This window comes from Aristolochia californica, unplaced genomic scaffold (assembly GCF_029961685.1).
Source record: "Aristolochia californica isolate CCGP_79_NKW_82.1479 unplaced genomic scaffold, dmAriCali1.0.hap1 SCAF_14, whole genome shotgun sequence".
NCBI lineage: Eukaryota > Viridiplantae > Streptophyta > Magnoliopsida > Piperales > Aristolochiaceae > Aristolochia > Aristolochia californica.
Window position 1 is genome coordinate 6,220,328 of NW_027181815.1, and position 23,441 is coordinate 6,243,768.

Consider the following 23,441-nt stretch of genomic DNA (forward strand, 5'->3'; position numbering starts at 1 on the left):
GGCTAGCTATTCTGGGTTGAAGGCGTTCTTCCTCTCAATGTCCTTCAGATGGACTTGGATTGTGTTTATATGGAGGCAAGGGAAGAGATTGAGAGGGGTTTTTTGATCATGTGTTTGAACTGTCGAAAGGCTTAAATATTTTTCTCAGTATCTGCTTTGCTTAAATATTGTCACAAGGAGAATAACATGGGTAGTTGTGTGCTCATTAAAGAAGGAAGCATTTGATGGAATCTATGCTCTTGGTTTTGAGCGGAACCACAAAGGCGGCGATTTGCTTGGACGAGCTATTCAAAGATCCGACCGAATAAGGTGCCTTGGAAAACCTTGTTTGAAAAAAGCGTCAGATGAGGTTTCTGGACATTCAGCTACCCACAGAAGCGGAACTTGCAAATTTCAATTTTCTGACCATGTGAACAATCCCTTGTTTATTTTGATAGAGATGCTGCTGCCCTTGTTCACTTACATCCCGATACCCAAACATCTTTTCCGGTTCAATGTATTCCTTCAACCTTTGACCTGGATGTTCGAGTTTGAAACTTGAACTCGCTCCATTTCCATTTTTCCATTTCTTACCATACACAGATAATGGCGGGTACACGCAATATTCTACAATAGTTGAGAGTATTCAAGTGGCATTTTGCATGGTATTGCATATTAGTCTTTCCTCCTTTTTGTTTTTGTTTCTTTTTCGTGGTGAAGAGAATAAAAAGACGCCCTAAGGGCTATGGCTTTCAATAGAAGTCAATAATACCAGAACATATTGGACATTATTGAGATTATATTCCAATTAATCGATACGTGCCCTTTCCCATAGAACCATACAAAAGGAAAGCGATTTCTTGGATGTAGCGAAGAGCTTCCCTGCAATGAATAAGCAACCAGATAAACCTCTGGCTTTTCCCCGAAATCTGCAGCGAATTTTTTTATGGGATTCTATTTGGACTCCGTTGTTAAGTAATCGTCACATAATCACAATAGTAAAGTGGGCAGTTGCTGCCATTTAGGAAACTGCCTTCCTAAACAATCCCGTTTCGTATAAAATTAGCATGGCACCCAAATGATTAAGATGACCTGATTTCGGTCTCATACTGAGAAGTATATTACGAAACTTTCGGTGGACTGTAACAGAGGCTTATGAGTTATCCCAGTGTGGGATCTACTTACCTTCTAAGGCAAAGCAGTGTTTAATTTGGAAATCAACTGAGACTGCCTCCTCTGGAGGGGTCTCCTTTTAACTTTTCCTGTTTGTTGATTCTGTTAAAAAGGATTAAAAATATCTCTCTCTCTCTCTCTCTCTCTCTCTGCTGCTGGTCATTTGGAATCATACGACTGGAAAAGACATGCTTCCTCCTCTAGTTAATTACTAAAGTGAAGTATCATATTCCAACGTCCTGAAATAAAGTAAGAATAAGGCTGCTTGATGCTTTTGCATTTGTTGGGTCGAATTCATGTACGCCAAGAGTTTCTTTTGATGTAAGCAATTGGAGGCACCGGCTTATCCATTCTACGCATTTCACTAACAAAGAATAGTGAGGACTTCAAAGGGTTAGTGAGAATTGAAGCTGTTGAAGATCAACCCTAGCCTGTTAAGAAGCCCATCCTATTTGAGCCCAAGTAAATAAAAGCCCTGTAAGACAGCTGGCTAATGCGACCTGAAAAGGTTAACCGTTTATGGTGCGGAAGACCAGGTTTTAACACAAATCACCAACATATTCCAACACTCATACCATGTAAGACAGCTAGCCAATGCAACCCGAAAAAGGTTAACCGTTTAAGGTGCGGAAGACCAGGTCTTAATAAAAATCACCAACATACTCCAACAAGCCCAGACGATGGAAATTTTTTAATTAAAATTGAAGGAAGGTGTAGAACCAGTAAGTCGAGAAAACAGAAAGGGGCAAATTTTTTCAGATTGAGAAACAGAGAGAAGAGGAAAGAAGTAGGGCACCAAGGGGGAGAAGAATGACTAGCGGCACCAGCCAAAGGAGGGCCCTATTGAGCAGTAGGCAGTCTTCTATAGAGACGTTCAAGATATCACTGGAAGAAGCTTGATCGTGCAGTGAAAGTTCGTCAGATGAGTGGATCTAGAAGGAACAGAAATAGGACGACGACGCAAGCACTTCACAGGAGGTCTTTTCTCTTTCAAGTTCTGAGTTATCTACTTTGTTTTATGTACTCTGTATTGTGGGTGTGTATTTTGCCAGATGTGATGGTTTGTTTTCAGTATTTGGACTGAATAGATCAATATATTTAAGGTCGTGTATGTTAAATTTTATTCAACACGAGCAACCATAAATCCTCTTGATTTTCATAATGTTTTAGATTTACATTGAGCCAATTTCAAAAAAATAGTTTAATCCTGGAAAATTCTCATTACTAAGATAAATTACACATTTAATTAATATAAAATAATCTATCTTCTAATAAAGTAATCCTTGCCATATGGTAGGTTTGGTGTTTTAGTTATTTAAAAAGTAATTAAGGGGCCATGGCCGAAGCAATAGGAAATTCTAAGTCTCTACATAAAAATAGAACTCATCTCTTAGACATCCCAAAACTTCAGAGTCTTGGGTTCGTCCTGATAGCCAATAGTGTCACATGGACAACAGAGACCTTGTACATATTAGACCCAGCGGAGAGAACAGGTCTGATTCAACCCTTTTGAGTCTGCCCGTCGAGCCTGGATCTAATCATACTACTGGAGATACAAATATAGCAACAACAAAAAAAAAAAAAAAGATTGATTTTTTGGTTTTACTGTTCCAAACCACTCTCTATCGCCGCTGAAGCGATATAAAGTTTTATCCAGACTGCGTCGAGAAAAAGAAAATTTTCTCTCCGGCTATGGATTCCGTAACCGAGAGTGATGCCTGTACTACATTTTGAATAAGTTTTGAACTTCCCAGACGCCAACTGTCATGAACTTGTTCTCTTTCGTAGTTGTTGCTCTGAGAAGATGGCCGTTGTCTACTTGTTAAAGAAGATAAAAGGTGCCGAAAAAAGATCCTTTCGACCGAATTAAGGCTTTGTGTTAATCGATGTATACAACAGAAGCATCTGAAAGGTGAATACAATGCAATATGAATAAGAAAATAAAATCCAACAAGCAGAGCTACTCTCAATGAAATCATGTCGATCTCTGTAAACCTCTTCCACTTACATGTCTTATCACTTGCAAGCAAATTTTTCTTGCTCACAGCCAGCTACGTGAGATCTTCACCTCTTGGGACGTGCCTGGAGCAATGTGGTAACGTTAAGATGAGTTATCCGTTCGGCGCTGGAGAGGGTTGTTTTCTCCCCGGATTTGAAGTCAACTGCAACAGAAGCATTCCCTACTTGGCCCAATCAAACTTCCGACTACTTGAGATTTTGCAAGGAGAAGTTCGAATCAAATCTAACCCACTCTTGGCGGCGACTAATGCCTCCAACAGGTCTAACTGGACCAAATCATTAATCCAATTGCCTGAACAGAGTCCATATACGGTTTCCGTAAACCTGAACCACTTTGTTGCGGTTGGATGCGGAACATGGGGATTTTTAATGTCTGGCAATGGTGTTATAACGACCTCATGTGTTTCAAAATGTAAGGACAAGGTTGATAATGGTTCCTGTACCGGTAATGGATGTTGTGAAGCCTCCATGCCTCGGAGTGGTAAGTTACTCAACATGAATATAGTCGAATATTACCATGACGACAATTCTAAAAGCTTTAGCCCTGTTGGATATGGATTTGTTGTTGAAATAGGAAGGTATAACTTCACTGCATCCGACCTTAGGGACATGGATAAGAGTAAAAATATTAGCATGAAGCTTGATTGGGCCATAGGAGAAGGGGATTGTAGCCAAGTAGCTGAGTCAGAGTCATATAAGTGTGGGAAAAACAGCTCGTGTGTTGATTCCGAAAGAGGCTATGGTTACCTCTGTGAATGTTCACCTGGGTATGAAGGGAATCCATATCTCAATGGCTCTGAAGGATGTCAAGGTGAGTTGGATGTGGATCTCATATGGCAGTGACATATTCATTGTGGTTTCTGTTCTGAAACTGGAAGTCTCTTTCCTATGGTACAGGGGTTCACTTGTGTCTGCCCAAAAGGAAGCAAAGGTGATGGTTTGACAGAAGGAAGTGGTTGCAAGAAACAGTTTCCATTGATCCAGATGATCTTAGGTAGGATATAAGTTTTATCGAATACCATCCAAGACTTATTTGCATGTTTAGTTTTTGCAATCCATTAAGAGACACGGATCTGTTTCTTATAAGCAGTTACTGCGGATTGATCATCACTGAAATTTCTAACCATCAAATTTCTCAAAGACCAGATGAGTTCCAGGAGTGGTCCCCTTAAACACAAAGGCAGAGAAGAAATGAAATAAAAGGACAGCGAGAATGACAGATGAGGACCATATACTATAATTTTTTTCATTTTTTTTTAATTTTCTCCTCTCATTCTCTCTAACAAGAAGGGGTCCTACAAGGTTTGGTTTGAGGCCTCAAAAATGAACTCTTTAGACCTATTCTTCTGGGTTCTTATACACCCTCGTGCATACACCCTCATTTTGACCTTTATGGAGAACTGTAAAGTTTCAACTTCGAGAAGTTCATCAAATGCTACACATGTTGGTCTCAAAGTAGTCAACAGCGCCGCTGAAACCTCTGTTTGATATATTTTGTAAATTGTACCTCCCTCTATAACTGCTATTTACATAAGCGGACGCGTCAGGAGCCCAAAGCTTCTGAGCTGAAAAACCGTTACATTTAATTTGAACTCAATTTTCTAATGCAGGATGCTTCTTTCTCAGGCATCATCGCTGGAACGGGTTTCATAGGTTTGTGTTTCTCCTGTTGGCTTTCGATAAAGAAGACGCACCTCATCAAGCTCAGGGCTATATGTTTCCACAACAATGGAGGCACACGGCTACTACAGCATTTCTGTGAAACTGAAGGCACAACTACTAGACAGGTGAAGATCTTCTCGGCCGATGAGCTCAAGAAGGCAACAAATAATTATAGTAGCAAACAACTGCTCAGTAAAGATGATCGAGACAAAGTCTATAAAGGAACCTTACACGATGGCTCTGTGGTGGTCTTGATTAAGATCCGTGTAGCTCAAAGAAGATTAGATAAGTTCATTAACGAGCTCATCATACTGTCCGAAATCGACCACAGTAATGTTGTTAAAGTTTCTGGGCTGTTGCCTGGAGACTCAAGTACCTATGCTGGTTTATGAATTTGTCCCTGGCGGTACCCTTTACAAACAAACTCCATGGGAATGCCAAGACCAATCTCTCATGGAAGCATACTCTCCAAATTTCTAGAGAATTGGCGGATGCTATTTCCTTCCTGCACTCTTTTCCCTCTGGACCAATACTTCATAATCATATCAACTCATCAGCTGTACTCTTACGCGAACACTCTTTGGTTTCAGGCAAGCCGGAGGAGTTTCAAATGTCAAAGCTAATCCTACTTCCTGAACGTGAGGTTTCGACCACAGAGAAAGGGAACCTTGGTTACTTGGACCCTGAATACTTCCAAACAGGGATACAATCCACAAAGAGTGATGTTTATAGCTTCGGGGTACTTCTGCTCGAGCTATTGCTTTGTCAAAAACCTGTGCAACATGGGATGTCTAGAGACTATAGCACCATGGTGTTACAGTTTTCGTCTTTTGTTGAAAGACAAAAGTTGTTTGAGGCTTTTGACAAATTTGCAACAAGCAGAGGATCAAGCTCTGAGCAATTGCAAGCCATGGCACGTATCACTAGAAATTGTTTGAACATTAAAGGAGAACAGAGGCCAACAATGGACTCCGTCGTCGACGAGCTTGCCTCTCTGCCGAGATAGAAATCTAGAGCTTTTGTAATTGATAAATAAGTTTGCAAGGCTACAGTATTCAAGGTGGATAAAGATGTAGCACTAGCTGATACTGAGTGGTTATTTGACACACACTGTATTTGCCTTGCCTTGGGTTTCGCTTCTCCTCTCATACGATTTGTTCTATCCTGTATGAGTTTGTTGTAAAATCTGTATACTTGTTGTTTAAAATCTTCATAGCTTCAAAAGATTTTTCGTTGTTGTCCCCGAAGCAGAAAAGGTGCAGAGAAATGATGAAGATACATGCAACTTTGCTTTTGATTTTTTCTTCTGGGATCGCGGTGAGAGAAAAGCTTGGATTGGTTCAGACACAACAGAGAGAGAGAGAGACGTTTTCATGGGATTAATCGATGGCGTTGTTTTCAGGAACACTACAAATTTCACTAGCCCAACAACTCCATTTCAGACAAGCCCAATAGTCGAGCTTTAGAGTACAATCCATATAACACAATTTCGTATAATTACGAAAAGGTATCCCAAATCTCAACGGCTATTAACCCCATGGCTACACCTATAGAATGGTCGATGGTTTCTTGATGCAATCGATTCTATTATCATTGACAGCCAGTGTGTTATGGACAGTTTCCTCAAGCACCAATGTCTGTTTCTGTCAAAACATGCCGACCAATCGACAAGTTCAGGGCAAAAATGTAGCTTCAGGAAGACTTTTAGTTTTGCCGAAATTATGCTACGCGTTTCTCCTTAAATGAGCAATGATTTGCAGTGAGAAACTCCCTTGAAGCGATAAATTTGTCATTGTCACTTCTTCCTGTTAAAGGCCTACATTTATGTAATTGTTTATAGATGGACAAGGATGAAGAACTCTGAGACGACATCTATGTATGTCTAATTAATCCAAACTGCTTTGAATTCTTCAAAGCTGTATTGAGCAGCCACGCCTAGTGCCAATCGATGACAAGTTTTTTAAGCCTTCCTAGTTGGTCAAGACAGCCAAACCAATTCCAGAAGCTCATCCATGGCAACCTTACAAAGCTCTTTCTTCTTTCAAATGGCCTCGTTCATTGCCGCAGTCTACCTTCCTCTCTATTCTGGAGCTGAGAAGAGCTTTGCCGTACCTGGTTGCCCCGATACTTGCGGCGGTGTCAACGTAAGTTACCCATTCGGGATCGGAGGTGGATGCTTCTTGCCCGGCTTCGAAGTGCGCTGCGTGGAGAGTGTTCCTTCCCTACCCCAAGTGAATCTCCAAATCCTTGAGATCTTACAAGGGGAAGTACGAGTGAACTCAACTCACTTAATTGCGGAATCCTGTGTTTCATCCCCAGCCCGATTTGAAGCGATAAAAACAGTATCATTGCTTGAGAACAGCCCTTACACCTTTTCTTCCAGCTCGAACAAATTGTTTGTCGTTGGCTGCAACAATACTGGAGTAGTGATCAATGGCATTGAAGCAACAAGCATGTGTACTACAATTTGCCATGCTGGAGAGAGGATTGAACCTGGTTCTTGTAAAGGGCAAGGGTGTTGCCAAACCGTCATTACCACAAATACGAAATTATTAAGAGTTTCGGTCTACGGCATGCAAGAAGAGGCGGATTTCATCGATAGCTCTTGTGGTTATGCATTTGTTGCTGAAGATGGAGACTACTCCTTTGCTGAATCGGACCTGTGGAATTTCAGTAACAACGGCCCTGACTTCCGCATGAAACTCGAGTGGGCAATTGGAGGAGAAGAGGATTGTAACAAAGTCACAGATATGGCTTGCAAGGGGAATAGCTTATGTATAGAGTCGAAAAGAAAAGCCGGCTACATCTGTAAATGTATAGATGGATTCGAAGGTAACCCCTATCTGACAGGTCTCCAAGGATGCCAAGGTGAGCTATTTGTAGCGCTGGAGACACTCATCAGTTTCTTTTTTGACATTCCCTAACATTCACTTGTAGAAAAGTGAGTTAAAGAGTGTGTAATCTTTTCACTTAAGTTGCAGATATTGATGGGTGTCAAACTTCCAGACACAATTGTGAGCCAGATGCAACTTGCCGAAACAAAATTCCTGGGTTTGAATGTGACTGTCCACCATGGACTTCAGGGGATGGTCATCTCAACGGCACTGGCTGTCACAGGAGCTTTCTAGTAACGGAAGCAGGTTTAGGTAACAGCTCCAGTTATTGTGCTGATTAGCTTGGTTACCCTTCAGCATAATCAAACAGCTGCTTCTATTACTGAAACTTTCATTTGCAGCAAGCGTCGTAGTCGGGGGAGTTGTAATAATCTCGATTTCTTACTGGGGCCATAAGAAGAAAAGAGACATCAAACTACGACAGAAGTACTTCCAGAAAAATGGAGGCCTCTTCTTGCAGCATTATTTGTGTAGTAGCAACATGACTGCCGTCACACGTTTGAAGATCTTCTCTGCTGAAGAACTCACGGAGGCAACCAACAACTACAATAGTGATAACATCATGAACTTAGGAGGCCGCGAGACCCTTTACAGAGGAAACCTCAATAACGGCACCGAAGTTGTCATAAAAATGTCGGAAACGCTCCATCCGAGTCAATCAGGTAAGTTCGTGGACGAGATCGTCATGCTGACCCAGTTCGAACATAAGAGCATTAATAAGGCCCTGGGTTGTTGTTTGGAAACTCGGTTCCCTTTAGTGGTCTATGAGTTCTTTTCAGATGAAACTTTATACCAAAAACTCCATGGAAAGGCCGGACTCTGCAAGCCATTAAAATGGAAGGAACGACACCAAATTGCTGTGGAAATAGCCGAGGCGCTGGTGTACCTGCACTCTTTTGCTTCCATGCCTATAATTCATGGAGATGTCAGGTCATCCAATGTACTCTTGGATACACATAATAATGTCAAAATTGCAGATTTTGGGACTGCAAGGCTGATACCAGTAAGTGAAGATGAGGGGACAGCCCCCGTAAGAGGAACACTTGGTTATTTGGATCCAGAATACTATAGCACAGGGATTTTAACAGAGAGGAGTGATGTCTATAGCTTTGGTGTGGTCTTGATTGAGCTCTTAGCAGGAAGCAAGCCCTTCCTACACGAGGTAACTCAAGAATATGCAAGCCTTGTAATGCAATTTCGGTCTCGTTTTGGAACAGCATACTTGTTTGAGACACTTGATGAAGGATTATTAAGGGAGGCGAGAATAGAGGAACTGCAAGAGGTTGCTGATATTGCTAATAGATGCTTAGCAGCAGCTGGACAAGAAAGACCAACAATGAAGTGGGTGCATAAAGAACTCAACCAAGTAGGACTTGATACTGATTCTTAGGATACAAAGAGCCCAGTTACTCGTAAAAGAAATCCTGTGTTCTTTAAGCAAGTTACTCATTAGCTTCAAGAGAGAAGAACTGGAAGTGAGTCAATCATATATTGACTGTTTTTATACATAAAATATCATACCAATCATATAATATCTCTAACATTTGGAACTCCTTCAGTTAAATTTGATTTGGTAAAAAATCAAGCTTCCCATACATCACAGGTTTGCGTGATTGGGCTGTATGTGACTGTTTGATCATAGGCTGTGTAGGCAGTGTGTTTAGCTTAACTTGAGAACCAACTCAAGCTCATAATTTCAATACCCTTCCACCTCTATTACGGTCATGAACCTGAAGCAGCTCTTTAGTGGAAAAGGAACAAATCAAGAAAAGAAAAGCAGAGTGGATGTTAGCAAGTATCAAAACAAACTATGTTAAACTGGAGGAGCCACACTATAAACCATATTTTGTCAGCAAACTGGCGAAAACTCATGGAATGATTCAAGCTTGGAAATGAAAGCTTATACGATCCTGTACAATACAGGCTAACAGAAGCTTAGGTGGAGCACACCTTGGTAAATCTGATAGGACCATGTTTGGTTGCTGCAAACAAACAGTAAGAGTCACTTTGTGCCAAATACATGCACGATCAGTACTTGAGAAGAGAACTGACTACATTTTCCATCTTAAATTCCAATTGTCAAAGAACTCAGTAGCGCCCAAAGCACCAAACAAGCTTCTTATGAGCAAAGACAGTTGCTCGGTACTTTGCAGTATCTCTCAGCCTTAAAATGCTTTTCTTCTGCAATCTCAAGGATACTAGTCATCTTATTTCCAAATTTTCCAAGTATTTTGATTTCTTTGTTTCACTTCAGAAATGCAAGCCTGAAAAACTACACACTTCACATTTTCAAATACATTAAAAACAAGATGGCACACATTAAACTAAGTTTCTCAATTAAATATTTGACAATTATGAATATTCCACAGTGTATTGCAGCATAATTTATAATAAAAGCTATTCGGTATCTATGGTCTAGAACAAGTATATTAGCATCAGGGATCATTTCAAGGCATGCATATTATCTCCTCTATTCATTTCTTGGGCCTCATCAAAGGTAATTCATAATAGTTATTTAAAAAATAGCAATTAACATCTACAGGACACATGTAGGAATATGCCGGCTGCATAAAAAACAGCAAGGAAGTGTTTGATCCAAAGTTAGGCATTTGCTACTCATCTGATTCAATAAAAAATATTTACAGAGAATGTTCTTTATGCTGATCATGCAACTTCCAGATTCACAAGAATGTTCAAGAATTTAAAATCGCTTATTTTCACAGAAGTACAGACTTCAATTGCCAGGAAATGCATTAAACAGCCTGACATTTATTACAAAAAAAAAAAAAAAAGATTATCACCTCAATCTGCTTCAATAAATCTTCCTCCGATGGTAGTTTTTTCCTTTCCCACATCTGGATGTTTGATAGTCGCTTGTTAGCTTTATTGAATTCAACAAGTATGTAAGCCTTGAACATTGGGATAAACTGCATACTTCTACTAACCACCAAAAAAGGGAACATAAAAGAAATTTCTTCTCACTCAAAAAACAGGTAAAGCAGCCAGTCTCATCACGATAATAATCAAATGTACACCTTTTAGCTATATAATTTCGGGAAAAGCTGAACATGACTTCTGTCTCTTACTTTTATTTCAGCTTTAGTCTTCTTGAATTCTACCCATGCATTGATTATTGAGATTATTGTCTCATTAGGATTCCAAGCAATAAGAGAATGTGCAGAGAACAGCACAGAAACAATCTGACAACAGGGAAATAGTTCACAAATGTAAACAGTGTTAATTAAATATCACCTTCTTTGAGAGACTTATCTGAAGTTTTCTTTGCTCTGGATCATTGGGTAAGAAAAAAAAGATGTAGTAAACAGAGAGCATTGAATTGGTAAAACAAGATGAATTTCAAGGTGTTTCTGTGCACCTGAAACCATACCGAAGCTTAAGTTAACAGATGTTTCAGGATCTCATAGAAGCATGTGACAACACATACAAAAGAGTGGTGTTTAGCAATCCTTCCTATTTTAACCCCTGTTTAGTCTTTGTTGTTCCTGAGAGTTGAACAGACTATGTAAAGAGAACTCTTGATGAGACCAAACTTGAGTTTCACCGAGAGGGATTGAAACAGATAAACCGAAGTTGGCAATTTTTGCAGTTAAGCTCTCGTCCATGAATATGGTTGTAGGTTTTATGTCTCGGTGGATGATGGGCGTCGGATTCGCCATGCGAGAGAACCATAAAATCATTGAACACATAATCCTTCCTCCAGTACGTGGCGCCGTATTTTCCTGATTTCTTCACATCAACTGGGCGGCTTTGATTGATTCCCCTGTAAATCGTTGATACATCTCCTGTAGCCAGTATTTGTTTCTTATCATAGTTGTGGTTATTTCCAGCAGATCCCGAGAGGAAAATATCCGATTAGGGTTAATCCTACCTTGACAAGAAGTGATAAGCTCCTGCAGCAGCCGATCTACCTCAAGTAAATCTTCCCCATGCTCTCGCCTATTCGCTTGTTCGCCCGCACCAATGTGGACACTGAAAAGAAATCAAATCGCCAATAAATACTAGTAGTGTTTTTCCACTTTCGGATTTCCCATTTCTTTCCATGAGACTTTCGAGTATATAAATTTAAAGGATCATGTTATCATTGACCAGTAAAACTTTCTTTTTCTGTTTTCTTAGCAGTCACTTACCTTGAACACGAAGAAAGAAGAAAAGAAATACTTGGAATCGTGCAAGTTGATGCTGTTCAAAACTTGGAAAACATAATATTGTCAAAGAAAATGCTAAGAAAAACAATTTCAGATGAGGTTAGTACGAGTATCGTACCGTAATTCATTAGAAAAAAGAAAATTAATTGATAAATTTGGATGCTGTCTACCTTTAAAGTGAGAATGGTTTCTGAATACCTCCTAGACTAAAATAATGCTACTGCAAGGCAAAGTTTCTCTCATCTATCAGAGTGGGCACCGCAGCAAATACTAACTATTTTTTAAATTGTAAGAAATCTATGTCTACGTACCCAAAGAAAACCCTCTTCTGTCCAATTCTTAGCATCCTTCCTCAATGGGTTCTCACTTCTCTCTCTCTCTCTCCAAGAGGCTGGGACTATCTTTATTAAATAGGTTATAGAATTTTTTAATCTACAAGTGATATTCTTGTTTTACTGAACTTAGAGTGACAGCAATCATTAACAACCAGGTTCAATTTTTCCATTGAAATACAGTATTAAAATTTTATATAAAATTAAGGAATTAAAATAATCGTATAAAAAATTACCCAAGATGAACAGATAAATTCACCCATTGCAGAAAGGGCAAAAAAAGGTCACATCTCAGGAGAAAGTGAGAGACCTTAAGGGGTGGGATTACGGTAAATCAGTGAAGTCCAAACCCATAAAATGTTGTCTTTTATTATGGTCCTTTGTTCTTTTCTGTCGGCTAAAAATCGTTGCATTTTCCTACTATAGGCGGGGAATGCTGCGAGCTGCGACGACCGTTTGTCCCGTCGTCCGCGTTGATATAGTCGTATACCCACTCAACTCCCATCTCTTTTTGTCTTAGATAGTTCGTATGGCTGTAGCAGACCCAGATTTTTCCGTATGCCGGAAGTGAAGGGAAAATCGAAAGTCCAACCCCCTCTCCATATCAGCTCACCACGGCAGTTCCCGATTTCCCGTTACCGGAAGAGTCTTTTGTTGGACCTGGGTCTTGCACTGGTGTGCCTCTTTTAATGGTAGAAGAAGCCCTATAGTTGGAATGCTCTGGTTTCCCTCCCGTCTCCATCTTCAGAGAATCTCGCCTTTCTAGTCACGCCGTCCTCGAGTCGGTAAGCTTCTGCAACGACGGCTCTATTTCTTATGTATTATTGTTTTGGATGGTTTTGCGTACTGCGCCTTTCTTTGGTGGGATTTCTGTTGGAAATCTATCAATTCTCTTATAGACATACCCACCATCATCAAGTTCGTTAGGTTTTTTTTTTTTTGTCTCCAACGCCCTCATAGATTATCTACACTTGTTTGTTAAAAATAACTGTTGGAATGGTTGCGATAAAGATGGAAAACATAGATGTTACTGAGGAAAGTATTGCCCTGATCCTTTACTTTTACATGCTTCTAGTAATTTGCATTGTTGATCTGTTGGCGGACGAGTGTTCAGGTTTCCTCCATATTTTTGGGTGTTGTTCGAGTTATCTGCTCTGTAGAACCGTTGCTCCTCAGTCCAATATAACAGCGGGACTGTCAGGTAAGATTTCAGATTTAGGGGGGCAAGATGAATACAACATTTTTTCAATAACTCACAATTCATCTCTCTGCTGCTTTCATTTTCTCCTGCATATGTGTAGCTGTATCTCTTACTTCAGCCTTATTAAATTTCCCTGTTTTTGGTTAGAAATAAATCAAATGTTTTGCATCTCTAAAATTAAAATGCTAAACTCTTGATCAAGCTTCTTTCAGAGTACTTCTGATTTTGTTGTTCCAAACTATAATGATATTTTGAGAATGTGTCTTCTCTGAGAGAAAATGTGAAGGTACCATCTAAATGAAAATTACAACTAATGAACTCCCCTGCCCCCTCTTCAAATTTGTATTTCCAGCTAACCTGTTTGTATTTGATGAATTGGATGTGCTTGTGATGCACTTCATCATCTCTGTCTTATGATGTTAGTAGCATTTTTACATTTTCCTCAGCTTCCTCAACATTATTTTCCCAGTATGACTTAAGATCGTTCAAGATAACAACAGATGTTCTGTTCCCATCCAGGGTGAGATGGCAGGCACTCAACTGTATCGCTGAATGCCATCATACATATGCATCAAGCAGAGTTTCCATTGGTAACATGCGTTTCTTTAGAACTGGTGTTCACTCAGCTGACAAATCGACTTCCACTTCTTCTCCATCAGCGGCATCTGGGTCTATATCTTCGCCACCTCCGCTTCCTCAAGGCTGTAAGTCAAACTTGTTTTGGAATTTTTTGTTAGTAGTTCTTAGCTTGTGGAAATATCCCTGACTGCATTGTGTCTTGTGGTTGCTATTGATTTGGTTGCCAACAGCAGTTGAGAGTTCCACAGAAGGAACACCAATTCCAAGTTCTCAAGCATCACCAACTGTGAACCTCATTCGTGAGTACACCCTTGCTGTCCAGACCTCCTCCTACAACCACATATGGACAACAATTCATGCAGAGGGCCAAGCACAATTAGCTTCTGCACAGGTGGTGGGCGAGGTCCTCCAGCCAGACAGAGACTCCATCCAACAAGTTCTTCAGCAGGCTCGACCCAGCAACCTGACTCGTCTAGTGTCTTCTTACTTTGATAACAGTGAGCACACCTGTCACCTTTGCCTCCTCCTCCATCGTAGTATTGATAGGGCCCAAAATCTATATCAGCCTATAGGTGACCTTACTGAGATCCTCCCATCCCACTACCTGACACAGTCCCAGTGTGACTGGGCTTTTGACATCCTTGCTGAATTTGACAGCCACGAGAACCCCTTTCCCTCCTCAGACAGCATCTTTCACGAAATGCGACAATGCTTCTCCGAGCTCAAGCAGCAGCTAGACCACCGCCTCCACAAGGCTCGCCGGCAGGTTAACCTCATTCGTTGCACAACCAAGTCATCAGCAATTTGCCTGGTTGGCACTTGCATAGGGGTTCTTGTTTCTACTATTGTGCTTGCAGTGCATGCCTTACCTGCCTTGGTTGCTGCATCCCTACTGATGTGGTTACCAGATGGCTTTGTTAAGAAGCAGCTAGATCACATTGCTCAGCTCGATGCCGCAGCAAAGGGCACATACGTTCTCAACAATGATCTTGACACCATTGACCGCTTGGTCGCCCGGCTACACGCAACAGTAGAGAGCGATAAGATGCTGGTGAAGCTAGGTTTGGAGAGGGGCAGGGAACGGTTCCCCATACAGGAAGTGGTAAAACAGCTCCGCAAAAATCATCCGAATTTTCTCCATCAGCTTAAGGACCTTGAAGAGCATGTCTGCCTCTGTTTTGCTACCGTCAACAGGGCACGCGCGCTCCTCCTTCAAGAGATCCACCAAAAGGAAACAAACAGACGACGCTGACTAACACCTCCAAGAGATCTATCGTAAATGATGCTGATTGACATTTATGGGGAGTTATGGACTCAAAATTGTTTATGTTTTCCAAGTCCGCTTGTTAGTCAGTATACGTGCCGTCTTCAATTAGAGGTCCGACCATCCCAACAGAATTTTGTTCATGATATTGAAGCTAAAATTCTAACTCCCCTTTTATTTTTGGGTAGAAGAAGCACTTCCTGTAGTTTTATTTTATTGTTCATGATATTGAAGTTAAAATTCTAACTCCCCTTTTATTTTTGGGTAGAAGCACATCGATTCCTGTTGTTATATTTTCTTTTCTTCTTCTTTTTTTAAGTTTTTTTGGTTAATTTCTGAATAAATCCGTGTGGACGTCGTATTACGGGTGCAGCATCTTACATATCGTATATCTGAAGTATGATTATATAATTGAGATTCAATGAGAAACATGATTTTGCTATCACCATGCCTTGAGTCAAATGAAGGGAGTTAATTAAAATGATAATTCTCAAATCTTCGCAGAATGTGTATATAGGAAACAGAACGAAGGTTCGCAACTTAGACGTGCTCTCGTATAACGAATTAGGATCTGGTTGACCCAGAGGAAACTTAAAAACAGAGAGCAAATGTAACGTCACACCAACAAGCAAATGCCTGCTGGTTTCACCTTGGTTTCATTTCTTCTTCCTTTATCCACAGCCCACATTTGAACTCCACTTCTTCATCTGGGAAGGACCCCCAGCTTCGGACACCAGCTCACTCTTAGTAGTCTCAAAGACGGCACTGCTTCTGAACCCTCGACCACTCTTCTTCCAAGTCCACCAATGATTCCAGCACTAATCTCTCCAACTTCCAAACAGGGCTCTCAGTACCCCAGAAACTCGGATTGACACGATATAAATCTCCGTGAGACATAGCGAGATAATACTGCAGTTTGGCCAGAGAAATAGGATTCAGCCAGGTGGGCGTCAGCTCTCCCGGAAAGAACTCGAGAGATAGCTGACGCAGCTGGTAGGGAGGACATAACTGGTCTAACTTCACAAAAAGATCATGGCCATAGCTACCAAAGCAGTTTATAGTCAATCTATGCGGTGCTTGGAGATGCCGCAAATGAGGCCAGTTCGCCCTCTGCCAACTTGTTGCCACGCATTATTCTCAACTCAAGTGTCTTGAGCTTGTTAAGCTTTTCAATTCGCTGATTTGACAACCATTTGATAAACAAGAAGGCTTAAATCCCACCAGTAGTTGAAGATTTGTCAACTTTCTCATGCCCTTGGGCATGCATTCAAAGTGAGCCGCAGTAGCCTGCATCTAAAAAAATATCAGCTTCTTCAAAGTAGTGAGCTATGGCAATCGCTTAAATCCAAAATCGTTAGTTTCGAAAGCCTTCAACCTGAATTGGGAACGCTAGCGAGCAGGTGACAGTTCCTCAGGCTGAGAAATACCAGACGTTGTAGTGCTCCAATTCGACTTACAAGATCCTCTAGGTTTGATTCAGATATCGACTTCGAAAGACCCAGCACCCTAGAGTATCTAAATCTGCTGAATTTCATTAGAATGTTTGAATCAACCTAGTTGACTTCACCCCTCTTGGTTTTAGAGAGCATTGCTCGAAGTTTTGAGTGAGTTGGCAGCGAAGTGCTTACCTTCTGATTGTTGGTTAATCCCAAACGCCTGGAATGGACACTGGTCAGGCTGCAAAATCCTTCCTCCTGAGCTATCTTTATGACCAAATCTCTGACCATATCTTGCATTTTGCATGTGTAAACGTCTCCATTGTATCTCTTATCAATGGCTTCTATCAAACACCTATTCATGAGTCCCTGAACGCAGCGTGGATTTCTCCGAACGAAGGTAAACCAAGAGATCGATTTCTGTTTCGATAATCCCCTGATTTTCTCCCGTTACACATATATAACCCTTTTAAGTTATAATCTACAGGAAAATACAATAATATCTTACCCTTATCATAATTCATAAATACAAATCAACTTGATAACAGTGTCCAACTGATCCCAGCTCTACTCTGCCATTTCTCTTCTAAGATAAAACCCTCCCCAACCCACCAGTGCATCAACTGATCCTTGGGCATAATGCGATCTTCTGGGTAGAGGGAAAAACACATAAAACATGGCTTTGGATGAGATGGGAGTTCATCGTAGCTCAATTGCAATGAAGCCATAACTGAATCGTCATATTTTTCTAATTCCTCGCCGAAATTGTCTGCTGTTTACCTCCATTCAAAGAAAGAAGGAAATTTGCAACGCCTAAGGACTTGATTGCTAATGGAAACTACGGCAGTTTTCAACTACGTCCAACCCAATCTATTCCAGTTTATGGTTGCGGCACACTCGGCCGCTTTCTGCGACTGCTATATTGCATAAGATTGATCAACTCTCATCCCTGGTGAGGAACCGAGGTCGATGTGCTCGACTGTTGGCAACCAAGTGAACTTTCAATTCGATTCATTTATTTACCTTATCACTTAAAATCAATAATAAAATCCTCACGAATTGATATTTGCTTCTCTGAACAAACTGGTCACTTACTTTTCTAGGTTGCGTTGATTACTATTTTGGTAGACATTTAGACACAAAACGGCCAAGCGCAAAAGGTCGTCAAGCGAATATTATTCCAAAAGGAAGACCTTTTTGCCTTTTGGGAATGAAAGAGACCGACTGCTGTGGAACACATTTTCAACTATTTAGACCAATGTTAAGTTGAAGAAACTAAATTGTCCACAATTTGCTGCAATGACTAATCCATAAAGCTTAGAAGACACGTAAACGAATCATGCCACAAGATTTTTGCTTTCACACTTTGTGCTACTGCCAGACAAAACAAGAGAAGAGTGGCTCCAATCTTTTACGATCAAAATGGTGGGTCCACAGTCCACTACGACCCAATCGGACGGACGCCCTTCACTTATATATAAACTGTATGTGATAATAGATCATGGTTTAACACCTGTGGCACCGACGAGAGATTATCTGTACACGTCAGCAAACGAACGGTAGATTTGGTTTAGTGACGGCTCAAAAGGAAAAGGACATAGAAGCCCCACATCTGCCCTCGAATGAGTGAAGAGCCAGCTCACAACCCACTCCACGCCGTCGACTACGTCGTTTTCGGACCGTGCGCAGGCGTAGACCGGCCGAGCTGTGCCCTTGTACTATACTCTAATCCTCCTTCTACCGCCTGATACGTACGCTTTATCAGGGACCACTTGTCAGCGAGCCGGACGAATCAACGTCTCACCCACTGCCCTCGCCACTCAGGAGTCAGGAGTCACGAGTCAGGAATCAGGACCACCACCTCCTGTTCACTTCCATCTGTAAGTACTCCATACGCCACAGTTCGACGTCGACCAATTCTTCGCGCCGTTCACGGATGTGCTCGTCGCCAACTCGCGTTTCCACTGATCTTTGTCCCTCCTGAAACCTTGAACGGGCAGTTGAATAGATGTGAAGAGACTCAGACTAATGTGTCGTCGTCCCAAATTTGACACTGACTCTTGACTATTTACTCCTGTTTATTTCTTGTTAAATATGTGCAAACGAGTCCAACAAAAACATGTCCGAGAACTAAGCGGTTCCACAATTGACCGTCCACTGTGCAGTGGTTCCATTTTCGTTACAAATATTACGGTCAAGACTCAGGATAATATATTGTCGTTACCAAGAGACGCAAGCATCGGGTGTGAAAGATTTGACACTAACCTCAACTTCATCAAATTCGGATGATTCTGTTATATAAACTTATAACAAGACGACGAAAAGTTTCACCGCATGATGCACATCTGTCCATGCTCTCTCATCCTCACAGCCCGTTTCCCACTGGAAGTGGAATGGGATATCTTGATTTTCGTCTTTGAGTACCTGTGTCCACACTGGACTGGACTAGACAGTAGACATTTCTTACCGAGAGGAAAAAAAAAACAAACTACAGTGAAAGCGTGCTCTCAAATGAGTGCGATTCATCCTCCGAGTCAGAGATGGATTGCATAAGCTTCTCATGTTTCTGCGGCAGTGTCAGCATGTGGATTGCATTGTAACCCGCTTCTGGTCACAATGTATGCCAATCAATTTGATATATACGGCACAACCTCTCCATTTCAAGGACAATTCTATCCCTATTTATACAGTTCATAAGTTGTTGCAATCCAATTAATTGACAGAGATAAAACAAAATCCACATTAAATGAAAAAAAAGAAGACACAAGAGGATAGACCATACTCATACTCCTATAGTCAATCTAAGAACGCTGTTAAGTAGAATCCCCTCCTACATATTGTTAGTACTCATGTCTAGCCGAGCTTGAATCTGCCTATGTTCGAGCCGAGCCTGATTTAGATATTTTGAACTCGAGCTTCAATATTCATTTAAAATTTTCAAAAATTATATGTCTCGAGTTCGAGCTCTAACATACATTTAAAACTTTTCAAAAAATGTATGTCAAATAAATTGTATATAAAATTATACGTACATTTTACATAAATTTGGCATACATTTTGCATAAAATTGCGCATGACCTCTACTTAAAATTGAGCATAAGGGTAGCATCGAATCCAGCTAAGTTTGAACCTTCTTATGTTCGAGCCGAACTTGATTTAAAGATTTCGAACTCAAGCTCGAACCGACCTAGCCTCGAGCCTAATAATTTTAATTGAGTTCGAGTTCGAGTTCGAGTTCGAGGTTAACCTACATTTAATATTGTACATAAAATATGTGTGAAATAAATTATTTATAAAATTATGCATACATTTTTAAAAAAAAGAATAATAAAGGAGGTTCCGGATTGAATCTCGATAATAGATTAGAACCCACAAATATTAATTTTGTTTACTCCAAATGTTGTTTAATTTATTTTGTAATTTTTGAATTTGGCCATAAATTTACTATGGCCTCCTTAGTGCCCTGATTGAAAATTTATATTCTAGGAAACTAAGATACACATTTTCAAAAAAACTTTTAAATAAAATCCTATTACTATTAGAGACTTACTAGAAAATTATAAGAAATATTTTAAAATTTTCTTAGGAAAGTTAAATGGACCTCTTATTGCCACTTCTAGGGAAATAAATAAATATTAATAATCAATCTAATTACTATATTTATCGATAATTTTTTAATCAAATAAAATGTCAAACACAAAATTGCTATTGAAATTGCCTCATGCTAAAAGTATTATACCATCAACTGTCAAATACTTATTCAAAATTTTTGTATACGATTTTCTAGCCCATCTTGACAAGAAAATCTTACTGAGAAAATTATATATTTTTTAATAAAAATTTATAATTAGAAAAATATTTCAAAAAAACATGAGGCACTAATGGTCCCTATATTTCTACTAAAAATGTTTTCAATATTTATTGAAAAAATCACTAATAGTCTCTAGAAACGTATTTGTACTAAAATGTCTTTTCTATTTCTTCAAGAGCCATGAGGAAGGGATAAAGAGTTTTTTTTTTACTTGTTTATGATCACATGTGCGAAATCATCGGGTTTCATTGGTTTAAGTCACACGTGTGAAATCGCCTTCACGCTAGGGTGGGAAAAATTATTTTCTCCCAACTTAGGTATATCTCTCAATACTCGTTTTCCGTCGAGACAACGCAGAGCGAAGGCGTAGTCCCGACGATAGAAACAGAGGAGAGGAAGAAATCGGAGGGAAGACGACAGAGGTGGCCAGAGCGAAGACAAGAGGAAGAAGATGGGGCAAAAAAATCGTCAGGAGACGAAGGTCGAGAAAGAGGTAGAGGAGAACAGTGACTGAGGAGAATTTTTTTCTTTCAGGGGGAGGGGGGAAGAAGCAACACGCACGAACGCATCGTGCGTGGAAAGCTGATGTTCATAAAACTAGGTAGAAAACAGTTTTCCCCCGTTTTTGCCCGAGTGAATGAAATAGTGTAATCTCACTTCAATTCAAGTCTTTCTACACTAAGGCAAGTCTTTTTACTAAGGCCATTTTTTTATGAACTTGGTAAAGCAAAAAAATTCATTCGAATTAATTGTGGACTAACCCCTTGATCTTTCGATTCAAATCAATCCTCGACCTCGAAACGTGAACATACACGAGACGAAAGTGCGCGCTCCAGGGTCCGGAATGTCCGGGTACATAAATTAACTATTAAAAAAAATAAAAATCTGTTTTTAGGTTTTCAAATTTTACCCTGCGCTGAAGAGGAGGCGACCAAAGGTAGCGAAGCAGAGGCGGGACTGGAGACCAGGGTGAACGAAATAAACGGCCTCGAGGTTGTCCTTGACGGCTACAGGCAGAGCCTTGTAGATCGACCGGATGGTCGAGAATCGGGAAAGTTCTCGCTCCTCTGCACGTGCGTGTGCAAGTAGACGACGCAGAAGGGGCGTTCGGCCAGCGCCGGAAAAATCCTTTCTTCCAAATACTTTTTCAACGCCTCAGCATTCAAAGCTCGAGCTGTAAAACCAGAAACAGATCCATCAGTAAAGATGAATCACCAAGCTTCATCGACACACCCGATCGGACGAGTATTTTTCTTGTAATTCAAAGAATGCACTTCTCGTAACAATAACATCAGAGGATCAAATACAAGAGGAGGATAACCTAGAATTACCTGGTAAGAATTTCCCAACAATCCTCAAATTCTTTCTTCCGCCTTTATCCCTGCCTGGGATCTTGAACGTTTGCAGCTTGTCCAACAGCATTTCCACATCCGTGTACGAGGAAGTCGTCTCAACGAGATTACCAGTAGTCTCCATGCCTACTAGAGCTAGGCTTTTCAGACAAAAACTGTAAAAGTAACCGGCGACGAAGACGAAGACGAAGAGGGTAGGTTATACAAGGTAAGAGGCGTATGGGCGGGAGAGACGTCCCAACGTTCAGAGAAGGTTAGCTGTCGTCACCGCCGGTGCTTCCATTTCGTTCCCCATTTTAAAGACTTCCAAGTCTGCGATTGTCTCTTCTGCTACTAATATGGGGTGCCTGAACTATTGCCTCTGTTCTTCTGAGCTCAAACGAGTCGTACATCCAAAACGTCTGTGTACATTTGATTACTCTTGTCAGCCTTCACCTTCATGTCTCGTTTTCATTCCGGCTGGCAAACCTCATCGTCGACCCCTCAGAATTAGAGCTATTGACGCTGCGCAGCCCTATGATTACGAAACTCACATCCACAACCGATTTGAAAAAAGCAACAAACTCAAAATTGCGATTATTGGATTTGGTAATTTTGGGCAATTCCTGGCAAAGACCTTTATTAAGCAGGGGCATATTGTTGTAGCCTTCTCTCGGACGGATTACTCAGAAACTGCTGGGAAATTGGGTGTCTCCTTCTTCAATGATCCTCATGATCTTTGCGAGGAGCACCCTGAGGTAATTGTTCTCTCCACTTCGATAACATCCACCGAATCTATTCTTGAATCTTTGCCCCTTCAACGGTTAAAGAGAAATACGCTCTTTGTTGATGTTCTTTCTGTAAAAGTATTTGCAAAAAAGGTTTTCCTCAAGCTACTGCCCCCAGCATTTGACATTCTTTGTACCCACCCAATGTTTGGTCCAGAAAGTGGAAAAGATGGGTGGGAAGGTCTCACATTTGTGTACGATAAAGTGAGAATTGGGAGTGGTGAATACAGGATTAGTCGTTGCGACAAGTTTTTAAAGATTTTTGCGCAAGAAGGGTGTGATATGAAGGAAATGAGATGTGAAGAACATGATAAATATGCTGCTGGATCCCAGTTCATAACCCACACGGTTGGCAGGATGCTTGGGAAGTTAAGATTGAAGTCAACACCGATTAATACTAAGGGGTATGAGTCACTTTTGAAATTGGTGGAGAATACTCAAGGGGATAGTTATGAGCTCTACTATGGCTTATTTCTATATAATCTAAATGCGATAGAAGAACTAGAGAAGCTTGAAATGGCATTTGACTCTGTGAAAAAGCAGCTTTTTAGCCAGTTGCATAATGTATTGAGGAAGCAGTTGTTTCATTCCGAAGATGATTAGAGAGCGACCGGAGCACGCAAAGACATTCTTCCCCCGTGCTTCAGGGCCCTGAAATAGGTCTGATGGACTATATTCATATTCTTTGTTTATTTGATATATTCATTTAGAATTACTCCACCTTCACCACTCAATTAGGTGGTTGGAGCTTCCTGTAATTCATTTTACATCATATCATTTTTGAATACTATTTTATTTGTTAAGTA

At 40.6% G+C, this 23,441-nt stretch overlaps 4 protein-coding genes and 2 pseudogenes across 7 annotated transcripts; 4 read left to right on the top strand and 2 right to left on the bottom strand.

Annotated features, from left to right (window-relative positions):
* Positions 1–3,258: 3,258 nt before the first annotated feature.
* LOC137950315 (wall-associated receptor kinase 2-like) lies at positions 3,259–5,839 on the top strand. Its single transcript, XM_068796711.1, has 5 exons — positions 3,259–3,982; positions 4,050–4,102; positions 4,782–5,075; positions 5,119–5,229; positions 5,276–5,839. Exons 1-5 carry the CDS (start codon positions 3,259–3,261, stop codon positions 5,837–5,839), a joined length of 1,746 nt encoding a protein of 581 aa, XP_068652812.1.
* A 1,039-nt stretch (positions 5,840–6,878) lies between these two features.
* Positions 6,879–9,117, top strand: LOC137950317 (wall-associated receptor kinase 4-like). Its single transcript, XM_068796713.1, has 3 exons — positions 6,879–7,701; positions 7,815–7,973; positions 8,069–9,117. Exons 1-3 carry the CDS (start codon positions 6,879–6,881, stop codon positions 9,115–9,117), a joined length of 2,031 nt encoding a protein of 676 aa, XP_068652814.1.
* A 3,564-nt stretch (positions 9,118–12,681) lies between these two features.
* LOC137950686 (UPF0496 protein At3g19330-like) lies at positions 12,682–15,534 on the top strand. 3 transcript variants are annotated; one of them, XM_068797277.1, is made up of 4 exons: positions 12,682–13,010; positions 13,340–13,426; positions 13,946–14,130; positions 14,236–15,534. In XM_068797277.1, exons 3-4 carry the CDS (start codon positions 14,022–14,024, stop codon positions 15,255–15,257), a joined length of 1,131 nt encoding a protein of 376 aa, XP_068653378.1. In that variant the 5' UTR covers positions 12,682–13,010; positions 13,340–13,426; positions 13,946–14,021; the 3' UTR covers positions 15,258–15,534. The 3 variants fall into 3 exon arrangements, with proteins under 3 accessions (XP_068653378.1, XP_068653377.1, XP_068653380.1); XM_068797276.1 differs by lacking the exon at positions 13,340–13,426; XM_068797279.1 differs by lacking the exon at positions 13,340–13,426 and having other exon boundaries at positions 14,239–15,534.
* A 438-nt stretch (positions 15,535–15,972) lies between these two features.
* LOC137950318 (disease resistance RPP13-like protein 4) lies at positions 15,973–17,068 on the bottom strand (annotated as a pseudogene).
* A 4,354-nt stretch (positions 17,069–21,422) lies between these two features.
* LOC137950688 (uncharacterized) lies at positions 21,423–22,055 on the bottom strand (annotated as a pseudogene).
* LOC137950687 (arogenate dehydrogenase 2, chloroplastic-like) lies at positions 21,501–23,264 on the top strand. 2 transcript variants are annotated; one of them, XM_068797280.1, is made up of 2 exons: positions 21,501–21,850; positions 21,936–23,264. In XM_068797280.1, exon 2 carries the CDS (start codon positions 22,207–22,209, stop codon positions 23,236–23,238), a length of 1,032 nt encoding a protein of 343 aa, XP_068653381.1. In that variant the 5' UTR covers positions 21,501–21,850; positions 21,936–22,206; the 3' UTR covers positions 23,239–23,264. The 2 variants fall into 2 exon arrangements, with proteins under 2 accessions (XP_068653381.1, XP_068653382.1); XM_068797281.1 differs by having other exon boundaries at positions 21,838–21,850; positions 21,924–23,264.
* Positions 23,265–23,441: the final 177 nt, after the last annotated feature.

Excerpts from the sequence above, each read along its gene's own strand:
- LOC137950686 (XM_068797277.1), top strand. The coding sequence starts at position 14,022 with ATGCGTTTCTTTAGAACTGGTGTTCACTCAGCTGACAAATCGACTTCC. Across the intron at positions 14,131-14,235 it reads ACCTCCGCTTCCTCAAGGCT|CAGTTGAGAGTTCCACAGAA; the intron begins GTAAGTCAAACT and ends GGTTGCCAACAG.
- LOC137950315 (XM_068796711.1), top strand. The coding sequence starts at position 3,259 with ATGAGTTATCCGTTCGGCGCTGGAGAGGGTTGTTTTCTCCCCGGATTT. Across the intron at positions 3,983-4,049 it reads TGGCTCTGAAGGATGTCAAG|TCTCTTTCCTATGGTACAGG; the intron begins GTGAGTTGGATG and ends TGAAACTGGAAG. Across the intron at positions 4,103-4,781 it reads CTGCCCAAAAGGAAGCAAAG|GATGCTTCTTTCTCAGGCAT; the intron begins GTGATGGTTTGA and ends TTTCTAATGCAG.
- LOC137950687 (XM_068797280.1), top strand. The coding sequence starts at position 22,207 with ATGGGGTGCCTGAACTATTGCCTCTGTTCTTCTGAGCTCAAACGAGTC.
- LOC137950317 (XM_068796713.1), top strand. The coding sequence starts at position 6,879 with ATGGCCTCGTTCATTGCCGCAGTCTACCTTCCTCTCTATTCTGGAGCT. Across the intron at positions 7,702-7,814 it reads AGGTCTCCAAGGATGCCAAG|ATATTGATGGGTGTCAAACT; the intron begins GTGAGCTATTTG and ends CTTAAGTTGCAG. Across the intron at positions 7,974-8,068 it reads CTTTCTAGTAACGGAAGCAG|CAAGCGTCGTAGTCGGGGGA; the intron begins GTTTAGGTAACA and ends TTTCATTTGCAG.